Here is a 27,098-nt window from a genome sequence, read left to right as displayed (position 1 = left end):
TGAGTTTGTAGAGCATATGAGAAACAAAAAGTGGCTATGGAGGAATATATCCCGGAGTTCAGGTTTAACATATAATGCAGAATTCATGCTTTGAGATCTTTAATCCTTTGCTATAGACAGTGTTCAAATCTAGTTTACTAAACTGATAATGAGATCTTCCAGTACAGACAGACAGAGTTAGCCACTTGACCTCCGGAAGATTTACCCCCCTTCATGACCAGGCCGTTTTTTGTGCTACGACACTGCGTTACTTTAACTGACAATTGCGCAGTCATGCAACGCTGTAGCCAAATAAAATTTATGTCATTTTTTTCCCACATTTTTTCTTTTGGTGGTACTTGATCACCTCTATGGTTTTTAGTTTTTGTGCTATAAACAAGACTGACAATTTTTTTCTTAATATATATACTAGTAATAGCGGCGATCAGCGAATTATAGCAGGACTGCAATATTGCGGTGGACATGCTGACACTAACTGACGCTTTTGACACTTTGTGGGAACCAGAGACACTAATACAGTGATCAGTGCTAAAAATTTACATTGTCACTGTACTAATGACACTGGCTGGGAAGGTGTTAAACATCTAGGGCGATCAAAGAGTTAAATGTGTGCCTAGCCAGTGTTTGTGTTTACTATGTGTGCTGCTTTTACTAGGGGAAGAGATGGATTTGACTCCTTGCTTTGCAGGAACACAGGATCAATCTCTTCCCCCCTGTCAGAATGGAAGTATGCCTTGTTTACATAGGCAGAGCTCTGTTCTGCATCTCTGCCCGATAATCGGTGGGTGCCGGCGGACATTGAATGCCCGCAGGCCAGCAGAAGCGGCCCGCTTGCGCTCCCTGCAGGCAGAAGTACTGGATCATGTATATATAAAATATATAAAACTGCTATGGGGCAGATGGAAAGTGGTTAATATACAATGCAGGTTCCAAGCCTTGAGATCTTTAACCCTTTGCAAGGATAGACAGTGTTCAATAATAGTTTACTACAAAGATAATGAGATCTTCCAGTACAGTACAGACATGGTTTATTATGGAAAAAAACATTAACACTCCAGCCCCCTCCATAACCTCTTACCACCTGCCCTGGAATCCCTTTAAAAAGGTTCTGACCACAAGGGGACAGGAAGGATTGGCAATCATGTGACCAATGTGATTGGAGGAGCCGGTCCTGCCCACTACCAATGGTTAGTGGGAACCGAGAGCTTTCTTTGAGTCTTTGTGCTGGAAACTCGTAACGGGGAAATGTCAGTTTTGGAGTTTTCAGAAAAGATCAAGTAAAAAGGTAACCAATCATTGGTAAATATTATTTTTAGGGTATGCTATATGAATGAGAACATGTAACAAATATAAAGTAGGTATTATCCCAATCTGGCTGCAGAAGTGGAAATATACTTTAAAGCACCATAAGGGTGTTTAACCACTAAGCCACCGCCCACCGTCATATGACGGCGGGACGAGGCTTCTGTTGTTCTGGGAGGACGTCATATGACGTCCTCGCCCTCCCGAGCCACTAGGGGGCGCACGCGCGCCGCCGGCGACGCGCGCGCGTGCCCGCTGCGTCGCTCGGGACCCGGTGCGCGTGCCCGGCGGCCGCGATGCCCGCCGGGCACCCGCGATTGCCGGGTAACAGAGCAGGAGCGTGGATCTGTGCATGTAAACACAGATCCACGTCCTGTCAGAGAGGAGAGGAGACTGATGGCTTGTCCCTTGTACATAGGGACAGCGATCGGTCACCTCCCCCAGTCAGTCCCCTCCCCCCACAGTTAGAATCACCTCCTTAGGTCATACATTAACCCCTCGAATGCCCCCTAGTGTTAACCCCTTCCCTGCCAGTCACATTTACACAGTAATCAATGCAATTTTATAGCATTGATCGCTGTATAAATGTGAATGGTCCCAAAAATGTGACAAAAGTGTCCGATGTGTCCGCCGCAATATCGCAGTCACAATAAAAATTGCAGATCGCCGCCATTACTAGTAAAAAATAAATAAATAATAAAAATGCTATAAATCTATCCCCTATTTTGTAGACGCTATAACTTTTGCGCAAACCAATCAATATACGCTTATCGCAATTTTTTTTTACCAAAAATATGTAGAAGAATACATATCGGCCTAAACTGAGGAAAAAATTTGTTAAAAAAAAAAATTGGATATTTATTATAGCAAAAAGTAAAAAATATTGTGTTTTTTCAAAATTGTCCCTCTTCTTTTGTTTATAGCGCAATAAATAAAAACCGCAGAGGTGATCAAATACCACCAAAAGAAAGCTCTATTTGTGGGGAAAAAATGATAAAAATTTCATTAGGGTGCAGTGTAACATGACCGCGCAATTGTCATTCAAAGTGCGACAGCGCTGAAAACTGAAAAATGGCTTGGGCAGGAAGGGGGTGTAAGTGCCCTGTATTGAGGTGGTTAAAGCCCATGTCTGGGGGGGGGTTGCAAAGGAACATATTCGGTTAAATATTCATTTATATCTAGGGACTGCAAAAAGCACACCCAATTCTCTGATTCTGAGCATTCAGCGCTCTCTTCTACTCCCCTATGCTCCAGTATTGAACTTTACCTTGGTGTCCTTATGTTCAGTGCAAGCCTATGGGCTCTGTGTTGGATTTGATGACATTGGAGAACCTGTGACTGCGGGGTCAAAAAGAAGAAGAAGCTGTGGGAATTGGTCTTTGCTATACAGAGAGAGCCTGTAGGAGTGGAGAACCCCCTAGACCTGCAGGGAACATTTTTATGTAGCAAAGTCCCTGGCCCCTCGAGGCCTAATGGTGACCTCCAGAGTTTGGGACAGCTGACATCCTTCCATGTAGAGTGGGTTGCAAGGCATGGTGGGTGTAATGCAAGATGAAAGGGTGGGTGCTAGACACTTTTAGAATGCAAAAAGAGCTTTATTGTCTCTTAAACAGAATTGTAGGATAGAGGGTAAGGGCCAGGACACCCTTAAGTGGTTGCAAGGTTAATTGTCAGACTCCGAGACTTCTATAGGTAGACAACTATACAGGTGAAGGCATCCAGCCGGACACCACTTCTGTATAGGTACGACCGCTGTCTCCTATGGCAACAAGCTTGTAGTCATTACTAACGGCAATTGAAGTCAACTATTTGCAACACTTGAAGTCAACTATTTGCAACACGAACAGTTCTTAGTTTACCCCACCGTCACTCATTGTGGGTCTTCACTCAACGAGCTCCCAGTCTCTCTCACTAGACTTTAGATGCACCAGCCACTGGATCCCCTGAGCTCTTCCACTGGTAGCACTCAGTATCTTCCTCAAGCGTCACCCCCGCCTCACTGCTGGGTCCCTGGCTTGGCAATCACAGATACTCTTCAAGCTTCACCCCTGCGGACACACTAGGTCCCTGGCTTGGCACTCACTGATGCTCCACAAGCGTCACCTATGCTGTCCCGCTGGGTCCCTAACTTGGCACTTGCTGAAGTTTTCTCACTTCTTCACCGTCCCCGGCTGGTGAAAAGTCTGCCCTGGATCTGCCCTCAGCTTACTCACAGTAGTCTACGGTAACAAGGTGGATGGTCCCTTAGTGGTGACAGCTTCCCCTCTACCTCCACCCACAATGGGTTCCCCAGGCCAGCGAAACCGTTACTTCTGGTTGGACTACAAGCCTGCAGTCCCAACCCTACGCTGCTTTTCTTGCTTCTGGATAGGCCCTCAGACAACCTAGCAGCCAGATGTCCCCGGGATAGGCCTTAGGTTTCGGGCCTAGCAGCCTGGGGCAATATGACACACGTCCACCCAGACAGCCGTCCGGGTGGCACAGAACCCTGAGCACCTGACTTCACTCAAATAAACAGGCTCTCCCAGCAGGCCATGGGACCCAAGAAAATCCCTGCCCATTGGCTGAGATACCCCATTCATTCATAATATGTCCTTGCTATGCCCTTGTCTTATCCAATGTCACCAGCTACCAGGCCACCTAGTGACAAAAGAGAGAGGTGCAGCAATTCCAGAATTAGGGGGAAATCAATTGATCTCCTAACAATTGGCTAAGGCAACTATCGCCTGGCAACTAAATTTATTAGCAGCCCTGCCTTAACATCAGGGTGCTACATGTATTTCCTCTAGATTAGCTTTAGATTAGGTACTTGGCGGACACATCTCCCGCAATCAATTGGGTGGCCCATAAAGTAACTATCTGGGGTAAATTGATTCAACTAGCGGCCAGAGCAAAACAGCACAGAGAGCAAACAATTAAAGAATTAGAAGCGAATCTAGACTCGCTAATGGATGAACACCATAGGCTCCCTCAGATTGACATTAGGCATAAAATAGACGAAGCAAGACTGGCACTTAACCTGAGTCTGACGACCCAAGCGGAGAAACATATTAGTTGGTCCAAACATAAGTATTACACAATGGGAGACAAACTGACTACAATGTTAGCCAGGAAGCAAGTACCCCGACCATACACACCAACTTTACCTAAACTGCACCTACCCACTGGACACCCCACTCAAAACCCTGAATTAATTCTCAAGGAATTCCATAAATTTTACGCCAGACTGTATAGTCCACCGACCAAATACAAGCCATCTAAGGCCGAAATGTTCTTTTGCGAAATCCAACTGCCCAAACTGACACAAGCCCACAAGGAACTGATGGACAAAGATCTTACAGAATTAGAGATTAAGATGGCGATCAAAACCATCCATCCCTTTCCGGCCACTACTATAGAAAGTACTAAGAAACACTTGCTCCCCACTTATGTTCTTATTTTAATGACCTTAGGCGGGGAAATAAAATACCCAATCACGAAAATGCTGTTTACCTGAATGTAATACCGAAACCAGGGAAAGATCACGGGGAATGTGCCAATTACCGTCCGATTTCTTTAATAAATACGGACCTAAAAATATTAACTAAAGTACTGGCCCTTCGATTAAATACTTTCCTCCCACATTATATTCACCCAGACCAGGCTGGTTTTGTCCCGAACTGACAGGCATCAGATCAAACCCGCAGGATAATAGACCTAATTTTAGCGGTCCAGTCTGATTGGGACTGCAAAGGACCTAGACGGGGAATGCTGCTTTCATTGGACATCCAGAAAGCGTTCGATTCCCTCTCCTGGGATTATTGGTTCAATGTATTACATCGCTTTGGATTTGGCAAGCGCTTTCTGGCCCTCCTCCGGACGCTGTATGACACCCCATCGGCATCATTAATGCTGAGAGAGTACTCTTCCCAACCCCTTGCTATTAGGAGAGGTACTAGGCAGGGATGCCCATTATCCCCGCTGTTATTCGCTCTAGCAATAGAGCCCCTGGCTATCAGGATTCGTACATGTCAAGATATCAGAGGGATAGTTTGTGGAGATTATGAACATAAATGCCTACTCTTTGCCGATGACTTACTGCTTACTCTATCATCATCAATCACTTCCCTCCCCAATTTATATGCAATATTACAACCATTTTCTGATATCTCAGGACTAAAAATTAATCATAGCAAATCCAGGGCATTGAACCTCTCATTGCCGAGTTCCAATCAGAAAACGCTAGAACAGTCCTACCAATTTCTATGGGAACCCGAGGCCCTTCCATCCCTTGGGATACATTGGACCCCATCAATTCAAATGTTATATAAAAGAAATTACCCTGCCCTGTTTAAACGATTGACTGAAGATCTAGCTTGATGGCAGACCCACTCCATCGTGGTTCGGCAGACTACACTCAATAAAAATGAATGTGTTACCAAGGATACTATATTTATTTCGTACTATACCTGTAACTTTGGCTCGAAATGACCTCCAAACATTTCAAAACAAAATACTCCAGTTTATCTGGGGAGATAAGAGGCCTAGGGTGAACAAAGGGACAATGTACACTCCAAAACAGAAAGGGGGACTTGGCCTGCCTGATTTATGGAAATACTTCTACGCAGCCCAATTGGCCCAACTCACTAGTTTTCATTCCCAACAACCCCATGCAATTTAGATGACTATGGAATCTTATTCCTGTCGCCCTGAACCAATTAACCAATCTCTCATATTATGTGGTTCTCAATGAAAGAAAGACCGCTTATATTATGTCCTACTCTCTCCTTCTCGTTAGAAATATGGGATAGACTCTCAAGGACTCAGAACTTTAAGTCACCCCACAATCCACTAGCACCTCTATTAAAAAAGTTCACCCCGGGCCTCAACCCCTATATGTTTGAATGGTGGACCAACAAGGGCCTAATACGAATAGCTGATCTTTGCGACCACAAAGGTATGCTATCCGAACGATCTCTGATAGACAAATATCAAATGCCATCCGCTGAACGCTATAGATACACTCAACTGCACCACTATATACCAACTGTAGCTCGTAAGGGCGATATAACGACATTGACTCCCATGGAACATTTATGTAGACAATATGATAACATCAGAGGTCACATATCTGCTATGTATACAATATTGATGTATGTCTCGAGGAAACTGAACTACATGATCCAATGGGAACAAGATTTTCAGGAAACCCTTGACCTTGGAGAATGGTACACAATATTAGAAACAACATCCCGATCGCTCATCAATACCTCTATTATTGAGGCCAACTATAAGGTCTTATTGAGATGGTACATGCTTTAGAGGACGTGGCCAAGTGGGTTCCACCTATCACATATGGTGGACATGCCCAGGAGATTTTGTATCAGGGTATACAATTTTATATATACTCTTACCCAGATTAACCTGACGAAATCAGCAAAACATGCACTCCTGGGTGGCAGGATAGCGGAAGCCTCCAGATTCCAAATACGACTCCTTACATTTATATTTATTTCAGCTAAAATAACTATAGCCAGAAAGAATATTTAAAAAAACAAAAAACAAAAAAAAAAAAAAAACTATAGCCAGAAATTGGAGGTCCGCTGCCCTGCCATTTGATCAGCTTAAACACAAAATGTCGTGGCTTATGTTGAATAAAAGGTTAACAGCTATAGCACAAGATAAGATGAAATGGTTTCACAAAGTATGGGACCCACGGACTAAATACCTGACAGATGACCCCAGGACACTTACAAACTAGATTTATTCACAAAAGTTGGGTTTGTGGGCACGGAACCACAGTCCCCCCCCCCTCCTCCCTTAACTTTCCCTTCTTTGCCCTCTCTTCTGCACCTTTTCACTAAAATTTTTAATTATTGGGTTTCAATCTTTGTTTCATTTATTATGTTCTCTCATTCATTCTCGACGGACCATTACCAACTTGGGCTATTGAGGGAGAAACCTGCGCGACCGGAAGAGCCAGACTCCCCCGATAGTCAGATGGGGAGCTGGTTCTTTCCAGTGGGTAGAACGTACGTTAGGGTCTAGGATTGGAAATATACATTAGGTCGTAGATACTGTGGTACTGTGCACAGGTGAATATCCTTAAGTGATAAAGGCATGTATACCACACTTATCTAAGTAAAGATGTTATGGTTAACATCAGGAGACGATAATGGCCCAAGTAAGCTATAAGAGGAAGAATCTTCAAGTATGTTATAATATTCAATGTATGACTCCCTGAACAAGTTGTATCCTGTACAATGAAAAGTTGAGATATTAGTTCTTTGTATTGTAAAACTCTAATAAAAACAAATGAAACATAAATTAGGTACTTGGAACATGCTTTTGAACACTATACGATGGAAGAATGTTCCCCATGCCCAGGGCAGGTAAAGTTTATCCAGCTAACTGGCTGATGGTGAAGCAATGGGTTCTAGTTGCTCTGTATCAAAATGAACCCACACTTCAGAAGTGTGTGGCTAAATTTGATGGTGCAATGATTCCTTTTTGAATTTCTAACATCAGTAATTGACCACCAGCTAGGAGATTTAACGAGGACCTATTTTGTGGAATTTGAGCTAAAAAAAAGGCAGGCATTGGGCAAAGGACTAGTCATCAGTATTATCTGTGGTCTTCCTGCATTTGACTTACTTCATATGCCTTGTTCTGCACTGCGTCCCTGTTTGGAGGCAGCCATCTTAGTAAAGGAAGGGCTTTGTTTCCTCCTGTCAGGGCTTCCTTTCTAATGACTGGTAGTTTGATAACTGGTGGATAATGATCAAGAAGTACCATACTATCCCATACTCATTCACATGGGGGTGGGATCTGGGGGCTGATAATAAACCCCCGCGGGCAGACCCCCTTAACCACCGCCAGGGTTGTGGGGAAGAGGCCCTTGTCCCCATCAACATGGGGACAAGGTGCTTTGGGGTGGGAGGGGCAGAGCCTCCCCTGCCCCAAAGCACCCCCCCATGTCGAGAATATGTGACCTGGTATGGTTCAGGAGGGAGGTGCTTGCTCTCCCCCTTTTCTGGCATGCCATGCTGCATGCTCAGATAAGGGTGTGGTAGGGATTGTGGGGGGGGGCACTTTGTTTTTTTTCTTAATTTTGGCATGGGGTGCCCCTTAAAATCCATACCAGACCCGAAGGGCCTGGTATGGTGGGGGGGGGGGGGGGGGGGTCCTCATGCAGTTTTCTTTTATCTTTTATTTCTGTTGCGGGCTAATTTTTGCAATGTTTTATTTTTCATTCAGCTGTCAGTGGGGAAGCCTGCTGACAGCTGACAACTCAACCGTTGTTAAGGACGCCGCTGCCTTTTTCCCGGACCCGCTCCTTAACAACCTATTGACTGTGCGCTTGGCGGACGAACATCCTGCCGAGCGCACAGAAAATTCGGGCTGAGCTTATGCTTGGCTCTAACTGTTCGCCCATCCCTAGTTGTTGCATTGGTCACTAGACCTTGAGTTACAATCCCAGGTGAGCTTACCCTCTGATTATGACACAGTGAGCAGAACAGTAGCGACATCACCAAATCTTACTCTAAATCTCACGAGACGCTAGTCCAGAGGCACAGTGCCTCAGATTGCCTCACAGTACATATCTACAGAAAAAATTAGAAAAATTAGCCCGCAACAGAAATAAAAAATAAAAAAACTGCATGAGGCCCCCCCCCATACCAGGCCCTTCGGGTCTGGTATGGATTTTAAGGGACACCCCATGCCAAAATTAAGAAAAAAAACAGAGTGCCCCCCCACCCCCCAAAATCCCTACCACACCCTTATCTGTAGAATCGGCTGTAGAATGGAAGTGCCTAGGCAAAGGAAGTGCACTGCTTTTTCAGGATAATTTCAAGACAAAAAAGGGAGCATTTTCAGGGAGAGAATTTTTCCTACAATAGTTTGTGCTTCACCACCACAATTGATATCACTATTGCAGCAAGGCAACCAATTATTTGTATAGGCTATACAATGGAGAATCTATTTAGAAAGCAAGAAAACACCATATGGCTTTGTAATGACTACAAAAAGATGGTGTTGATGGGGGTTAGTCTCTAGTGCAGCTGGCAAGCATGCAGTCTAGAAACCAAAGACAGTTGACTTGAGAGGTCCTGTTCACTATAAGTTCCAGTTGTGTAACTGTGACTTCTCATTTGGTAATGATGACACACTGGTACAATCTTTTTGCTTCACCTACATCTAAGTACATTATTCAGCGCATGCTGTAGAACAACTATTCCCAAATAGGGACCATGAAACTTCAGGGTTCTTACAGAGGTTTCTACAGGTTCCTTGAGCTGTGGCTGATGGACCTTCTATTTGATGATGCCTGCATGACATCTGAGATCTTTTTTTAGCTGCCTGTAATGCCGCGTACACACGCCCGGAATTCCCAACAGAAAAAGTCCGATGGGAGCTTTTGGTCGGATATTCCGACCCTGTGTATGCCCCATCTGACTTTTTCTGTCGGCATTTCTGATGGACTTAGAGAACATGTTCTAAATCTTTCCGTCGGAAATGCCGACAGAGGTTATCCCATGGGCAAGTCTGACCGTGTGTACGGGGCTTTAGAGTGGCTTTCTGACCACTAATGTAAAGGGGGCATTCTTTTTTATTCACTACCGATGTAAGTGGTATTCTTTCCATTAACCTGCAATTAACTTTTGTTTTTTTAGCAGGGGTTCTCTAAGACCTCCAAATTTTTCAAGGGGTAAGACGGTTGAGAAGGTCTGTTCTAAATAAGCTGTGACCAGCTGCATCCAAGAGTAACCAGCAAGTAATGAGAATTTTTTTCCAACATACCCAAAAAGGATAAAACACAAAGGATCAGACACAAATTTATGTCAAAAGATGTGAATGCTCTCAAGAATCTTCTCTTTCCTCTGTTTACAGACAGCTGGGTGGCTTTCAGAGACAGCGAGGAATCGCATAGCGATAATCAGGCGGGACTCTTAACACAATGCGGTGGCCGATGGTGGTGTGAAAGTAGCACAACGCTCTGTACAAGAGAACATTCTCCAAACAAAGTAAGCTTGGATTAATATAAATTTGTAATCTGCCATTTTATTCCATCAGTTTCTTGAACCATGGGGGGCAATAATACAAAAAATTAATGTGTAGGGACCTAACAAATAGCTACATAACGGTGTACATACGCATCATTCTTGTCGTTTATGTCTTTTAATTTAAAGTGAAAAGCCAGCTAAATAGTAAATACAAGGCTGGAACTCATATATAGGAAAGAGTTGATTTGTCAAATCGATTACTATTCGATCCAACCACCCCTGTTGTGCTTAGTGTCTGCATAGCATAAAGAAGGCAATAATGCATCATCACAGTTTGCTTTTCTGCAGACATAGGATTTGATTTACTGAGTCCCCGTTCACACTGATGCGGTGCCGGATTCGCAGTGATTCCTGTGCGTTTACCGCACCGCATCACAATCGCACTGCATTCATGTGAACCATGGTGGGTGTCAATGTTACGTTAACAACACCCCAAAAATGGTTAGCAAAATTCCGTGTGAGTGACTGAAGTGGATCGCATGGGTATGAACACTCATGTGATCCTATTCTAGTGCTGCCTTATAAACTAAAGATCTAATGCCCCGTACACACGAGCGGAATTTCCGTCAAAAAAAGTGTGATGGGAGCTTTTGGTTGGCTATTCCGACCGTGTGTATGCTCCATCCAACTTTTTCCGTCTGAATTTCTGCCAGCAAAAGATTGAGAGATGGTTCTCTATTTTTCCGACGGAAAAAGTTCTTGACGGAAATTCCGTTCGTCTGTATGCAATTCCGACGCGCAAAAAAACACACATGCTCGGAAACAATTTGACGCATGCTCAGAAGCATTGAACTTCATTTTCTCGGCTTGTCGTAGTGTTGTACGTCACCGCATTCTTGACGGTCGAAAGTTCAGAGAACTTTTGTGTGACCGTGTGTATGCAAGGCAAGCTTGAGCGGAATTCCGTCAGAAAAACCGTCCAAGATTTTTCCAACGGAAATTTTGCTCGTGTGTACGGGGCATTACTTTACTGCAACAAGCAATCATCACTGGGGCTGTAATGAAGAGGTGAGCCCCCTCGAAACGCATCAGCCGTATAAGTCTAGAAGGTATCTTCCCTAGATCGGAATACTGTATGTACAGCGGATCAGGCAGTATGGATCGCTGTTGAATTGATGTTGATGAGCTTGATATTTCTAGCTGTTTGTGAGTACACATCTGTTTTATCACTTGAATAAAAGAATCCAAGGCTGATGCGCCTACTTGTTTTGTTCTTTCAGCCTTCATCACTGCTTCTGTGGTATGTATTTACTAAAGGCAAATAGAGACTGTGCACTTTGCAAGGGCAGTTGCTCCAGAGCTTAGTAAACGAGGTGACACTTCACTTTGCAAAGTGTACCCAATCACATGCAATGAAAAAAAAAAAACAACATTATTTTTGCTTGCACGTGATTGTATAATGAAAGCTCTGGAGCAACTGCACTTGCAAAGCACACAGTCTATTTGCCTTTGTTTAATCCACCGCAGTGTTTTATTTTACTACAACACTAGAACCAATCATGTGATTATAGTATGCAAATTCTCCCACATAACACTTCACCTCGCTTTAATAAAATAAAATACAATAAAATAAACTGTTACCTAGTAAAGAAGACTATAAAGGCTTACCTTTCCCTGTGCTAATGCCATCAAACGTCGCTCCATTCACAAGTTCTTGTCCCCTGAATTAGGAGGGGAAATTGACACGTCCGGGAATGTTAATTTCTAGGGTTGTCCGCAGCCAGCCAGCTGGAGCGAGCGCTCTGACAATGGCTGGCAAGGGTGCCATTCACAGAACACTTTGCATTTTTTCAATGAATGCAAACAGCATTTTAATTGGATGATGTGAAACTGGTGATGTCACCACCCTGCCTCTCCATTTCCTCCAATCAGAGAACATGTCCGCTTAGAAAATGCAAAGTAGCCTATGAATGGCACTCGTGCCAACTGAGCGACCTCCTGTGCTCACAATACAGAAAGGCAGCCATTCGACACTGTACCCAGAAGCCAGTGGAGATCATTGTAGTGACGGTGCCTAATACAGTGATTTCCAGCTTCTGTGGTGATCAGTCAGGTATAACACATACATAATTACATTGGTCCAAGTTGGACTATAGTAACAATGAAAAAAAACCTTGAATTCAGCTTTAAATCAGAAGAAAAGAATGCCAAGATTACTTTCTGGCTTTGTTTGATGACATTTTAAAATTGATTTTAAATTATTGACAAGGGTTGTCTTTATCCCTCTTTCAGTCTATAGCAGGGGTCTCCAAACTTTCTAAACATAGGGCTAGTTTACTGTCCTTCAGACTATAGGGGGGTTGGAGTAACTGGTGGGGTAGAAAATGCCTCAGCATCAGTGGGAGTAAGAAAATTACATAAAGCCTGTAGTCAGTAGAAGGAGGAATAGTCCCCCATCATTCATAACTTTGGGAGGAATAGTGCCCCATCATTGGTATTAATGGGAGGTATTGTTCCCCATCATTGGTATTAACGGGGGAATTGTGCCCCATCATTGGTATTAAAGGGAGGAATTGTGCCCCATCATTGGTATTAATGGGAGAAATAGTGTCCCATCATTGGTAATAATGGGAGAAATAGTGTCCCATCATTGATGTCATTGGAAGAAAAAAAGCCCCATTGTTGTTATCAGTGAGAGGAATGGTTCCCCACTGTTGGTGTCATACTGTCAGTGGAAGGAATGGTGTTGTCTTGTTGGTGTCAGGAGGAGGAAAAGTGCCCCAAGGGCTGGATAAAGGCAAGCAAAGGGCCGCAGTTTGGAGATCACTATAGAAAAAAACATTTCAGCTACACAGAAGACCCTCCGTATATACCACCATCTAATATACACATGTACTATTGGTTACAATGTAATGGTATGCTCTCCTCTTCTCGTCATGTTGTAGAGCAGTGTCGGACACATATTTGAACACTGTTTTCCTCCAATATCCCATCCACATACAGAAGAAGACATAACACCACTGGAGTCATTATTACATGACATTGGATTGCAAGGGCACAGACAGACTAATACCAGGTAAGACGCACCTGTATTGGGATGTAAGGTAAACATACACCCCGTTTTTTTGTGTTCATGCATGGCCATTCAGATATGTCTCCTATGTGTTTTGAAGGACCCTATTCAGTTGGCTTTAGTAGGAAAATACTATCCAACGCTTAAAAATGCATGATGTAGAACCTTTCTTAACAAACCTCAATGCAGCCCATTGGTCTGACCAGGGCCTATTGAAATCTTAATGGATTTTCTTATATCCATGTATTTCAAGTTGAAATCCAGGCAGATTTATATATATATATATATATATATATATATATATATATATATATATATAAAACACATTAAAGGCTAAAAAATAAACTGACGCTAAACTCTGGTCTAAGAAATAAAAAATGCCATTTAAAAGTAAGTATTCTGTTGACATTGAAGACTGTGACCATGTTACTACGATACGTCCTAGATGTGGGTGTAATATGCACATTGTCAGAGAGGTGGACTTCGCCTTTAATGCAGCTCTGTATTCCTTAATACATCATAAATGTATCTGTGCAAGTGCAAGCAGTGTACATACCTGAATTTAACTTGATATCAGCTTGGTGCAGTGTCTGTACTGCAGAGCTCATGCTTGGAGGGGGAGAAGCAAGGAACAAGGAACATGCTCATAGGAAGAGAGAGCAGACTGACAGAGACATAAGCTCATCAGTCTGTTGCTTCTCCTGTTACTGAACAGGTCTTCTGCCTTGCCAGTAGAGCTATGCTGCGTTGCAGAGCTGTGTAATTCTCAGGACTGGAAGGACTGGCAAAAAATAAATCCTTTGGCAGGTAAAACCATCCCATTATGGAGGAGCAAAGTTCTATTCAAGTATATGGAACATTGGTGGAGATAGCAGTCCTCGGAGGAAAAAAATATGACCCCAAACCTTTCCTGTGATGATTCTCAGGCAGGTTTAGGGTGAGTTTGGCTTTTTTTATGGGCTTAAAAAATTGCACAAATTGCACCATATTCTTATGGCTCAACTCAAATGGAGAGGGGACTCTTTCCATTACCACAGAGTCATATACATGGCCAGTCAGGATCTTGGATCAGTGTAAACATGGGGCTGGCAAGTGGTGGCTTTAACTATTACAATAATCCACCCATATTCTTCTTGACATGGGGAGCAGATGTCCCACTCTCTTTTATGCCACCCACTGATTGGCAGAACCCATAAATTGTTCTGTTCTAATAGAGAGCACATTCATGTCCCTATTAGCACATTCATGTCCCTTATGGTAATAGGGAATTCTTGACTGTACTTTTAATATCCTCATTGATTGCCTGGAACATTTCTACTCACCTAATATCTATAGGGAGTTTCTAGAAATTCAGACCTTAGCTGACCCTCCAATGCCCTTGTACACTGATCTACAAGTTCAGCATTTTCTTATCAGATGTTGGGAAAACATTGATATTTACCCCCTCTGACTGAGCTTGAGACCTTATGTGGCGTGAGCTCCCCTATCTGACACAGCCTATCCATCTAATACTCTATACCAGGGTTTCTTAACCAGGGTTCTTTGGAATTCTAAGGTTCCTCCAGAGGTTGCTAGGGGCTCCTTGGGCAATGAGCAATTTCTCATAATCATAACGTGATCCCGCGCTACAGCAGAAATATATAAAAGAGATTCTTCCCTAAAAATATTAATGAACCTTATATATAACTAATAAAATAATTAAAAAAACAGCAGTGCAAGTGCAAAAAATTAATAAGTCCAAAAATAAATAAATCAATCACGGGGCATATGATTCAAGGTGATGTTAATCTCTTAAATAAATCAACTAAAAATGTCCAAAAGAAGGAAATCGTGTATAAAAAGTTCCAGCAAAAACGGTGGATAGGGAGAAATTTAAATCCAAAAAATTAGCTCATAGAACCCTCACCTTCATATCTTGATAAATCAGCATGTAGTAACAAATGGGGATCAGTTCCGTTATTCCAACTTCTACCACCAGGGGGTCCTCCGTTCCACTATAAATATGACTGCCTAAAGTGCCAGCATAAACCCAATAAGAAAAAATTCCGTTATATCGATATCCACCACTAGGGGGTCCTCTGCTCCACCAAATAGGACCCCCTCCACCATCTGAATAAGACTCCACATCCAAGTCCTCATATGGCCTCGTCACCTCCGCATGGGGGGGGGGGGGGGGACGAGGGGGAAGAGAAAAAAATGGTGGGAGAGAGAGAAAGCTCCAATAGTGTAGTATATTATAAGCATAAAGGTTTATTTCAAAGATAAATAGGACTCTTACAATAAAAGTTTAAAAAACCAGCATCAATCAGCTACTAAGGCGTCTGGACGCCAGTCTCACATCACTTCCGGTCTACTTCAACCTACAGCCACTCCCTATGCGTTACGTCATCAGGTGACTTCATCAGGGGATGCCCTGATGAATTTCTGCCTTTCAGACAAGCTCACACTGAAACCATTTTGATCTTTTTAGCTATCTGTAATGCCCCGTACACACGATCAGATTTTTCAACGGAAAATGTGTGATAGGACCTTGTTGTCGGAAATTCTGACTGTGTGTAGGCTCCATCACACATTTTCCATCGGATTTTCCGACACACAAAGTTTAAGAGCTTGCTATAAAATTTTCCGACAACAAAATCCGTTGTCGGAATTTCCAATCGTGTGTACACAAATCCGACGCACAAAGTGCCACGCATGCTCAGAATAAATAAAGAGATGAAAGCTATTGGCTACTGCCCCCGTTTATAGTCCCGACGTACGTGTTTTACGTCACCGCGTTCAGAATGATCGGATTTTCCGACAACTTTGTGTGACTGTGTGTATGCAAGACAAGTTTGAGCCAACATCCGTCGGAAAAAATCCTAGGATTTTGTTGTCGGAATGTCCGAACAAAGTCCGACCGTGTGTACGGGGCATTAGGGTATAATTCTTCCCAATGACCACAGATGTAAGGAGAATTCTTCCCACTGACTATCACACTAATGTATCATGAGTTGTAGCTATAGTAATTTTTAGCGGGGGTTCCCTGAGACCGGAAAGTTGTTTCAAGAGTTCCTCTGTGTTGAAAAGGTTGAGAAAGGCTTTTCTATGCTGTCAAACCCACCAGGCCATTATGCCCCCCGTATATTGACAAAAGGGAGAGAGAATTGGGGGTCACCTTTTTGGAACAACAAATACAGAAACAGATTTTGAAGCTCACACACAGTGCATCTATTTCCAGCTAGGTCCAGGAAATGGGTTTTAAGATTTTATTGCTCTGTTATAAAGTCCCTAAACTGCTCCACAAAGTCCCATTGAGTCTAAATCCGCGTCCACACGAGCGGAATGTCCGACAGAAAAAGTCCGACGGAAGCTTCTCATTGTCTATTCCGATCGTGTGTGTGCTTCATCTGACTTTTTTTTTCGAAAATTATGACGGACCTAGAAAAAGAACATGTTGTAAATATTTCCGATGGAACCAATTCCTATCGGGAAAACCAATCGTCTGTATGCTGTTCCGACGGACCAAAAACGACGCATGCTCTGAAGCAAGTACGAGACGGAAGCTATTGGCTACTGGCTATTGAATTTCCTTTTTCTAGTCCTGTCATACGTGCTGTACGTCACCGCGTTCTAGACGGTCAGACTTTGGTCGGACTTTGGGTTGGCCATGTATAGGCAAGACCGCTTGAATGGAATTTCGTCTGAGTTCCGTTGGAGAAACCCTCTGAGTTTATTCCGACGGCAAAACCGGTCATGCGTACACAGCATAAGCGATGATAATAGTGATCTTATTTGTAAAGACACAGGTATATACAAGAACCTTACACTGGCGTCAGTGTTTTAGCTCTTTGGTTAGAATAAAAATAAGAAGGAATAAGATCTTAGAGGTGTATCATTTAACTTACCTGGATATGATTTTTTGTTCCTGTGTTTGTTGAAATTAATATTTTGTGTTATATTCCAGAGACACATGTGATCACAGATCGGCAGACTGTCTATGGGGGGCTACACCTGACCATACGCAAGATCCTGATATGCTGTATAAATGGGAAGGATCCCAACTAAGAAGCGCCTACCTCTCATCCCTAAACATCAAACCTAATGACAAGGTTATTTTTCCCTCTGCTATGATCTTGAACTGACCTAAACTTGATAGGGCAAATTCAGAAACAAGCTACTTTTCTTCTTTGGGTGGGGTGGGCATGGTTCTGTACTGGACCATTGAATGTTTCTAGGGTTTCCATGATTCCCCTGGTACTGTAATGGCGGGCTGCTTTTTATCTGAGTTTGTAGTCACTGGATTTTCCCTAATAACACCCAAGAAATGCTCCTTCACTCGCCTCCTAGAGCAGCCATTCTCAACCAGGTATTTGTGGAACCCAAGGGTTTCTCCAGAGGTTGCTAGGGGTTTCTTGAACTGTGGCTAACTGAACTCTCACTTGATGGTACCGGCATAGTTCCAAGGTCAAAGCCACTTGGTATGTCACCTATGACTTTTTTAGCTGTCTGTAAAGGTGTCATTCTGACCATCACTGTAAGAGAGACATTCTTCATACTGACCACCAATGTAGGATGCATTTTTTCAGCTAACCCCAAATTAATTGGTTTTAGCAAAGGTTTTCCAAGACCTAAAAATTATTTCAAGGGTTCCGCTGGGGTAAAACTGTTGAGAAGACTGTCCTAGAGGATTGTTCATTGAAATATGTGAATAATATTTTGAGGTATATTTTGTGTGCTTGTGATAAAGGCAAACCAAACTGGAAGATATCCAGAGAAGTTGCAAGCCCTATGCTTACCCTCCTCATCAGGAACCTTTTCCTGTCACTAGTTCTGTCCATACCAGGTGGGGTACCTGTCCCTACTCTACCCCCTCGCAAAATACATGCCAAGCCTTGGAGCCAGGGCCTTAAATAGGCTCTGCCTTACCCAAGATGGCTGCTAGAGTCACATGGTGGCAGCAGCATCCTATTGGATCGCTTCCCCAGTGATGCAGGAAACCATAGAGGAACCATGTTCCGCTTACATTTCTCTCCAACTACAGTGCCGTTGCAGAAGAGTGCCACCTTCAGTGGAGAAAGTAGACTGCACCTGCCTACATACCTAGATCACAGGAAACACTGCACATTTGCCACATATCTGTTGCATTCTATTGGTTATCTTTTGCAGATATTTACCATGTTTAACCACTTCCCTACCCGCCCATTGTCATATGACGTCCACAGGAACACTCTGTCCCTCCGGGCGGGCGTCATGTGACGTCCTTGGCCGCCTGGCGGTATAGGGGGCGCGCGCGCGCGCCGGGTCACTCAAGAGACGATGCACGTGCCCGGGGGCCGCGATGTCTGCCGGGCACCTGCGATTGCTGGTGAGAGAACAGGAACGTGGATCTGTGTGTGTAAACACACAGATCCATGTCCTGTCAGGGGAGAGGGAAACAGGTCATGTGTTCCTAGTATATAGGAACACCGATCGGTCTCTTCCCCCAGTCAGTCCCCTCCCCCAACAGTTAGAATCACTCCCTAGGTAACACAGTTAACCCCTTGATCGCCCCCTAGTGTTAACTCCTTCCCTGCCAGTGACATTTCCACAGCAATCAGTGCATATTTATAGCACTGATCGCTGTATACGGGTCACTGGTCCCAAAATAGTGTCAAAAAGTGTCCGATCTGTCTGCCGCAATGTCGCAGTCACGATAAAAATTGCAGATCGCCGCCATTACTAGTAAAAAAAAAAAAATTAATAATGAAAATAGCATAAACCTATCCCCTATTTTGTAGGCGCTAAAACTTTTGGTCAAACCAATCAATATACGCTTAGTCGCTTATTGCAATTTTTTATTTATCAAAAATATGTAGAAGAACACATATCAGCCTAAACTGAGGAATTTTTTTTTTTTTTTTTTTTTTAAATGGGATATTTATTATAGCAAAAAGTAAAAATATTGTGTTGTTTTTTTTTCAAAATTGTCGGTCTTTTTTTGTTTATAGCGCAAAAAATAAAAACCGCAGAGGTGATCAAGTACCACCAAAAGAAAGCTCTATTTGTGGGGAAAAAAATTATAAAAATTTAATTTGGGTACAGTGTTGCATGACCGCGCAATTGTCATTCAAAATGTTACAACGCTGAAAGCTGAAAATTGGCCTGGGCAGGAAAGGGGTGAAAATGCCCAGTATTTAAGTGGTTAACAATGATAACCTTCACATTTGCTAGTTTATAAATTACAGGAATTTTTTCTGGTGAGTGGCTAGTTCTGGGTGAATCTGGGAAGGCAAATGTTTCCGGTTCCACCCAGTCTCCCAGACTTTTATATGTAGATCCCTACAAATTAGGGTTGCCAACCTCCCGTAGCATTTTTTACTGACAAAACATAAATTAAACTGGCAAAGCACATTTTTGACTGGCAACCTGAAAAATTACAGAACTCCTGTTGAAAACTAACACAGTGAATATTTGAACAGTATAAACACGATATGGAAACACTGACAATACCTAGAACAAAGTCATTTACACTTAAAAAGTCAACACAGCATGAAATTATCAGCCCCTGATATTTACTGGCAGTTGCAAAAAAAATCACAGATTTTCAAAACTGTCAGTAAACTTACTAGCGGTTGGCAACCCTGCTACAACTGTGCCATTAAAGCTGAACTTGACCAATATGCAACATAGATCATTCCTGGAGTTCATCATTAACCACTTGCCGCCCGCTGGCCGTCAAATGACGGCTGGGCGGTGTGGCTTTTGGGGTCGCGCATCGCGGCGATCGGTGATATGGTGTGTCAATCATTGCCCAGGCAGCTGCCAATCAGTGCCAATCAGTGCCCGTCCCCAATGCCTGCCAGTGCCATCAAGGATGCCTATCAATGCCATCTATCAGTGTCACATATCAGTGCCCATCAGTGCCACGTATCAGTGCGACCTTTCAGTGCCCATCAGTACTGCCCATCAATGCCCATCAGTGCTGCATATCAGTGCCACCCATCAGTGCCCCCTACCAGTGCCCATCCGTGCTGCCTATCAGTACCCATCATCATTGGTTTGGGTACAGTGTAGCATGACCGCGCAATTGTCATTTAAACAGCGACAGCGCTGAAAGCTGACAAAATGGCTTGGGCAGGAAGGGGGTGTAAGTGCCTGGTATTGAAGTAGTTAAAGATCTGCACTCCATTGAAGTGCTATAGGTCAGTGATTGGAGCCTTTTTGTGTGATGTGTTTCTTATTTAAAGTGAACTTTCAGTTTTTCTTAAAATTATCTACGCTATATGCGAAAATTTTGGATTTTGCATTCTTGTTCATGAACATAACAATATTTTTGTTTCTTAGATGCAGTATGTGATATATTCTGTAGTTTGACTTCTTCAGATTTTAACTTTTGTCAGGTTTTATTTTGCGCAGATCCCGCCAAACAAAACTCGGTCCTCTCCAGCTCCTAAACAGAGGATCCAGCCACACAAAATGAGCACAGGACTGGGACGAGAGCTCAAACTAATGAAGGTAAGTGCTCTCTAGTACTTCTATTCTGGATTTTTTTCAATTTATTTTTTAACCACTTTTCTACCAATGTTTGTCTTTTAACGGCGGGTAGGCAGCCCTTTATTTACCCAGTGACCTTTTATGAATGGTGCTGGATAAATAGCTGTTGGGTGGCAGATCTGCCTGGTATTTGCTGTGTACCCAGCCGTCATTAGACAGCTTGGTACACTAAGACACTGTACCCAGCTGATCCAAATGGCTGGGTACCATAAGATGGCTGTGATTGGCTGTGATTGGTCATCACATGGTACCATTTACAATGTTGATCCCTCCCCTTCCCTTTACAGCAAGGGAAAGAGACAGATGAGCACTTGTCAATGGGGGAAAGAATAAATGGATCAGCAGCTGAAGCTTCATTCTTTCCATTTCAGTGTCGCAGAGAATGTTTTTTTATTAACCCTTTCATGCCCGCCTCCTCTCCTACACATGCTAGTTCTATGCTGTCTCCATGTGACCTGTATATGAACCATGTCACCTCTTTTATTTTGCCCATATGAACACATATGGCTGACTAGGGGAGGAGACCGATCGGTGTTCTTATATACTAGGAACACACGATTTGTCTCCTCTCCCCTGACAGGATGTGGATTTTTGTGTTTACTGTATGTGACCAGTACATTAACCCCTTCACTTCCTTCTTCTTCTGTGTATGACCTGAACATTAACCCCCCTAGCGGTACTCCTGAGTCTGGCCCCGGGTGGATTTTCAATACCAAAAGCGGTATCCCCGAGCCAGACTCGGGATCGCATCGCAGGATCCATGTAGAGGTTACTTACCTTGTCCCCTGGATCCTGCGATGTCTCCCCACTGTGATCTGCGAGCCGCCGTGTCTCGCTCGATTCACAGTGCCAAGCTCTGTTCCCTGAGAGCGTTGCGACGCACGGGGACGGAGTTCGGCGCCAAATTCAAAAAATAAAACACACAGTACAGATACAGTATACTGTAATCTTACAGATTACTGTAATCTTACAGATTACAGTACTGTATCAAATAATTACACATCCCCTTTGTCCCTAGCGGTTTCTCCAGTGTCCTGCATGCAGTTTTATATTATAAATACTGTTCCTTCTGTCAGGAAACTGGAGATTGTCCATAGCAACCAAAAAATGTCAGTTTACGTCAAAAGTGCTTTTAGACCAGCTAGAAAACAGCGATAATAAATTAGAATCACTTGCAGAATTGAGTGATAGTGATTTGTGGGGAAATCCGTCATCAAACACTGAAAGTAACGAAAGTGACAATTCTGCAACTGAGCAAATTTCAGTGTTTTTGATTTGATTACATTATGGAATAATTTTTATTATTATTTGTTATAATTATTTATAGTTATTTATTATATTATAATTTTTGATTTCGTTTTTCAAAATTTATCATACCTGAGGTGTCTACTAGACTCTTGTTTGGACAGATTTAAGTGAGTTATTGCTAAGAATTACAGGCCTGCAATATAAAACGCCAAATTTCCAAGCAAAATAATTGTACCGCTTTCAGCATCAAAAATCTGAAATAATCATACTGCCAGGGAGGTTAATGTATCTAGTGCACCATTCTCTTTGTTTAACCCCCTCACTACCTGCATGTTTCTTCATTTCCAAAAAATCGTATCAAAAATTTAGATCATCTTGGGGTGCCTAATTTTCAAAAAATTGTGTTATATCAGAGGGGGGCCTTCACTGGATCTAAGGATCAAACAGGTTCCGTGTGTGTGTATCACAGAAACCACAGCACTCTACAACCAAGAACGTCAAGAAAATTGTAAATGTATGGTGTCCGCCACCAATTCGTGACCAAAAACTATAGTGAAGAAAACAACCATAGATAAACACAAAGTAAATGATAAATATTCACTAAATGAATGTGGGTAGCCTAGATCTTATAATAAATGGACTGATCTAACCAGGGCCAGGACAAGGGGTGGACAGCAGAGGCGGCTGCCCTGGGCTCGGTGCGGAATTGGAGGGAGGATTTCTGTTAGGAAGGGGGATTTGGAGTGGAAGATTTGTGCTAGCAGGGATGATTGGGGGGATTTTGGGGGGAGGATTAGTTCTAGAAGAAGGGATTTAGAAAAGATTTGTGCTGGAAGCGGGGGATATGGAGGGTGGAAAGGATTTATACTCAGAAGGGAAATTTAAGGGGTAGAAGATTTGTGCTAGAAGGGGGGGATTTGAAGAGGGAGAGGATTTGAGGTGGGAGGGGGGATTTGTGCTGGAAGAAGGGGAATTTTTGTTTGGGGAGAATTTTGGCTTAAAAAGGAATTTATGCTTAGCGGGTAAGTGTGAATTTTAGTGCTCAATTTTTTTTTGGGGGGGGGGGGGGAGCTGTTGGCATTTTTGCCCAGGGCACTAGATAACCTTGTCCCTGCCCTTGATCCAACTATAAGGGTGTTGCTGCCGAGTCACCAGGAGGGGGCACTCTATTCAGGAAACAACTAGAAAAGGAAAGACATGGTGTAGACACTCCATAGTGTAGTATTAAAAACTATTAAAAAAATTATCATGTAAATTTATTGAATGAATAAAAATGCAATCACAAAAGTGGAGGGGTGGGTTGGCATTTATGAGATAAGTACTGGGAAAACGTAAACCAGAGGAAGGGAATACACAGCCCTGGCCACCGGAATGAGGAGATGGACCAGACCCAGACGGCAGCAATCTCAGATGTCAGTACTGCTGTGGATAGTGTATGATACCCAGAATGAGAGACACAATCTGAAGACCTCCTCCACCCGATGTGACCTATGGTGCATGGAAAGCAGGGGCGGATCCGGGGGGGGGGCAACGGGGCAATTGCCCCAACCCCCCCGAAAATAGTACTGACTCCAAGGCTTTCTCCCTCCGCCACCTTACCAGATTTGCATTACGAGGCATCTAAATGCAGCTGCAGGGACTTTATTTCTGCTTACCCTGGCTCTCCCAGGTGGCCTAAAATATATTCCCTGGGCCCCATCAGTTCATTTAGGGGGGGCCAGTGGCGTCACTATGGGGGTCTGGATCGATGTGACACCGGGGCCGCTGCTATGCGCTGGCAGAGTTGCAGCAGAGCGGTGCGAGTGTCACTTCACTTCCCTGTCATGCGGAGTGATCTCCACCCGACAGGAGCTTCCTAGTCCCGGCTGGTGTGACGTCACGATTCAGAGGCGCACAGGATTGACGACAAGATGCTGCGATAGGACTTGTAGCCAGCTCAGTGCACTGCAAGTGAGTGATCATTTAGCTAAGGCATTGTTATGTTAATGAGCTACAGCGGGCATTGTCTTACATGTGAAGTGGTTAACGCTTGGGGGGGGGGGGGTTAAATAATTTACAATGGTAATTGTAATATGGCACATGGAGGGGGTTAATGTACTCACTCATGTATTAGTGACCAGTGGCAATTAACCCCTTTGTGCTGCATTAAGCACCATCAGTGTTAATTAACCCCTTTTATGCTACAGCATGAAGGGGTTTATAAACACTGCCACTAGTGCCACTAATGCAGCACAAAGGGGTTAATTAATTGCCACTGGTCAGTAATAAATCAGTGAGTACATTAATCCCCTCCATGTGCCATATTACAATTACCAATCATCATCATTATCATCATGATAATCACACAGTACAGGTGAGTTGAGCCACAGCACCTGTATTGTGTGATTATCATGATGATAATGATGATAATTCATTCACACAGGGCGTCCTGCAGACATGCGTCTAACATGCAGGGCTGTCTTTTACTGGCTTGTTGAGGCATAAAGTGTTACATGCATCCCAATGCCGGCATCCAATTTAATCCTACTGAGACACACAACCGCTATATCCCAATATGTCATGCGTGCGATCCCAGGATGCATGCAGGGTTCTTTCAAGGACCTGCACCAGCACGTCATATTGGGATATAGCGGCTGTGTGTCTCAGTAGAAATAAATGGGATGCCGGTGTTCTGTCGAGAAGTGCCCGGTATGTACTGCGCATGTGCCATACGGAACAGCTGATTTGCCGATCAGCTGGGCTGACGTAACCACAACGCATGCGCACATCGTAGGAGGTATCTCTCGATGGGAGATACCATTTCACAGGCACAATTTAAACCTTTACAAACAGCAGGGGGAGACCTTAGTTCTCAGATTGTGTATCGCTGCTGCTGGAGGGCGGCTAGTGGCTGTGTCAAAGAGCTGGTTTTGTCTGTGTTGCAAGCTGCCCTTTGACACAGGCAAAACCGGCCGTTCAACACAGCAAACCCGCCCTGCAACACAGACCAAACCAGAGCATCAGCCCACTGTAAAGCCGCCCCGCAACAGCGAGGCACAATATGAGAACTACCGTCTCCCCCCACTGTTTGTATAGGTTTCAATTGTGGCTGTGAAATGGTATCTCCCATCGAGAGATGCCTCCTACGATGTGCGCTTGCGCCCTGGTCACGTCACTCCAGCTGATCGGCAAATCAGCTGAAGTGTGGCTCCGTCCTGCGCATGCGTGAGCACTATTCGATGGGAAGCACTTCTTGACAGAACACCGGCATTGGGATGCATGTAACACTTTAAAACAGTGTCACTGTTTTAAACAAGGTTGGGACTGTATGATACGTTAAATACAGTTCTGCAAGCAACACCTTAAGCTACTTTCACACGGAGGCGCTAAAAATAGCGCCTGCATAGCGCCTGTAAAGAGCCTCTCCTGTCTCGGGCTTTCACACTGGAGCGATGCGCTTGCAGGACGGTAAAAAAAGTCTTGCAAGCCGCATCTTTGCAGCACTGTAGGAGCGGTTTATACACCGCTCCTAAAGCACCCCTGCCCATTGTAAACAATGGGGCAGCGCCACCAAACCGCCAGCATTGCGCCGCTACAATGCTGGCAGTTTTAACCCATTTTCAGCCATTAGCGGGGGTTAAAACCGCCCTGCTAGCGGCGGAATAGCGCCGCTTAAAACGGCGCTGAAAATAGCGCCGCTTTACCGCCGACGTCCGCCCTCCCCAGTGTGAAAGTAGCCTTATTTTCTGGCAGTGCCCCTCCCGAGACTAGACTCTGGATCCGCCCCCGATGGAAAGTTAAAACACGAATAGTTATAGCTATGATATATGTGAAAAATTGTGCTGGTCTATGGAGGGGGTGGGAGCGGCTGGCTCAGGCTCTCAGTGGCGTGCTGAGAGGCTAAGTCAGCTGCCAGTTCAGGCATCTGGGTGGATCCTAACATTAAAGTCAGGACTGATCCAGAGCCTGGACAGGCTGAGCGATGTCAGCCAATAGTGGCTTTAGCCTGCTGTCGGCTGAATCAGAGCTGTAGAACTAAGTGCACTCCTGTGATCCATGGGAGAAGTAGGACCAAAAGAGCTGTGGTTCTACATCTCCTTTTGGGTGAAAAAAGGTAAAAACACCAACCAAACAAATCAACACTCATGGTTCACCTCAAATCCATGGTGGCGGTGAACTTGAACCTCATCCCTATTAATCTGTAGTTAGTGTGTGAACAGGTAAATCATTTTATCAGTGCGTTTCCAATGTTTTAAAAGGATTTGCTTTAAAAAGGTTAGAACTGCCATTTTGTTTTTATGATCAGGTTTAGAAGCAACCGCATATTTCTTACATGACTGCTTCTTTCTCCTCAGGTGGCCTCCGTATCTGTCCATGTCACTGGATTTAACCCTTCCCACCATCTCCAGTCCCTCTTCCAGCATTGGTCCCAACCCAGCGGGAAAACAAGGCTGAAAGTGGCCTATGACTTTAACCGCAGCCTCCTGGTGTAATGATCCCTTGGACTTTCAATTTGGTAATATTGGGTGGCCATGTCAAGGATTTTTATGTCACAGAAAAGTATATTTTCTACAATAAATGCTAGTGATTGAATGAGTGATAGTTTTTCTGATATATGGTGAAAAAACACATCACACCAGAGCTTAGTATGAAGTTACCATGGTAAGTAATCATTTCTCAGATTGTCATTTGTAATTGTATCTAAGGAAATAACATTCTCAGGTATACTGCATTACCCCTGAGCAACCAAAACTTTTTTCCTTTTATACCAAAAGTTGATACACACTGACCAGCTTCTACAGATGTTACGGTGCCCACAGACATAAGATGACGATATCTAAAACAGGGGTCTCAAACTGGTGGCCCTCCACCCGTTGCGAAACTACAAGTCCCATGAGGCATTGCAAGGCTGACAGTTACAAGCATGACTCCCACAGGCGGAGGCATGATGGGACTTGTAGTTTTGCCACCAGTTTGAGACCCCTGATCTAAATCCA

At 43.8% G+C, this 27,098-nt stretch overlaps 1 protein-coding gene across 1 annotated transcript in view; it reads left to right on the top strand.

Moving 5' to 3' along the window:
* LOC141107646 (uncharacterized) overlaps nucleotides 1-26,694 on the top strand; it is a 34,866-nt gene extending 8,172 nt beyond the window's left edge. The window contains exons 2-6 of the mRNA XM_073598524.1: nucleotides 10,174-10,307; nucleotides 13,232-13,362; nucleotides 17,306-17,450; nucleotides 20,737-20,835; nucleotides 26,457-26,694. Of these exons, the coding sequence (XP_073454625.1) occupies nucleotides 10,174-10,307; nucleotides 13,232-13,362; nucleotides 17,306-17,450; nucleotides 20,737-20,835; nucleotides 26,457-26,594 (647 nt within the window). The 3' untranslated portion in view covers nucleotides 26,595-26,694. The remainder of the gene's footprint in view (nucleotides 1-10,173; nucleotides 10,308-13,231; nucleotides 13,363-17,305; nucleotides 17,451-20,736; nucleotides 20,836-26,456) is intronic.
* Nucleotides 26,695-27,098: the final 404 nt, after the last annotated feature.

The sequence above is a fragment of the Aquarana catesbeiana genome, linkage group LG09 (assembly GCF_042186555.1).
Source record: "Aquarana catesbeiana isolate 2022-GZ linkage group LG09, ASM4218655v1, whole genome shotgun sequence".
NCBI classification, from domain to species: Eukaryota; Metazoa; Chordata; class Amphibia; order Anura; family Ranidae; genus Aquarana; species Aquarana catesbeiana.
Note: the sequence above shows the minus strand (reverse complement) of the source record. Positions and strands in the feature narration are given on the sequence as shown.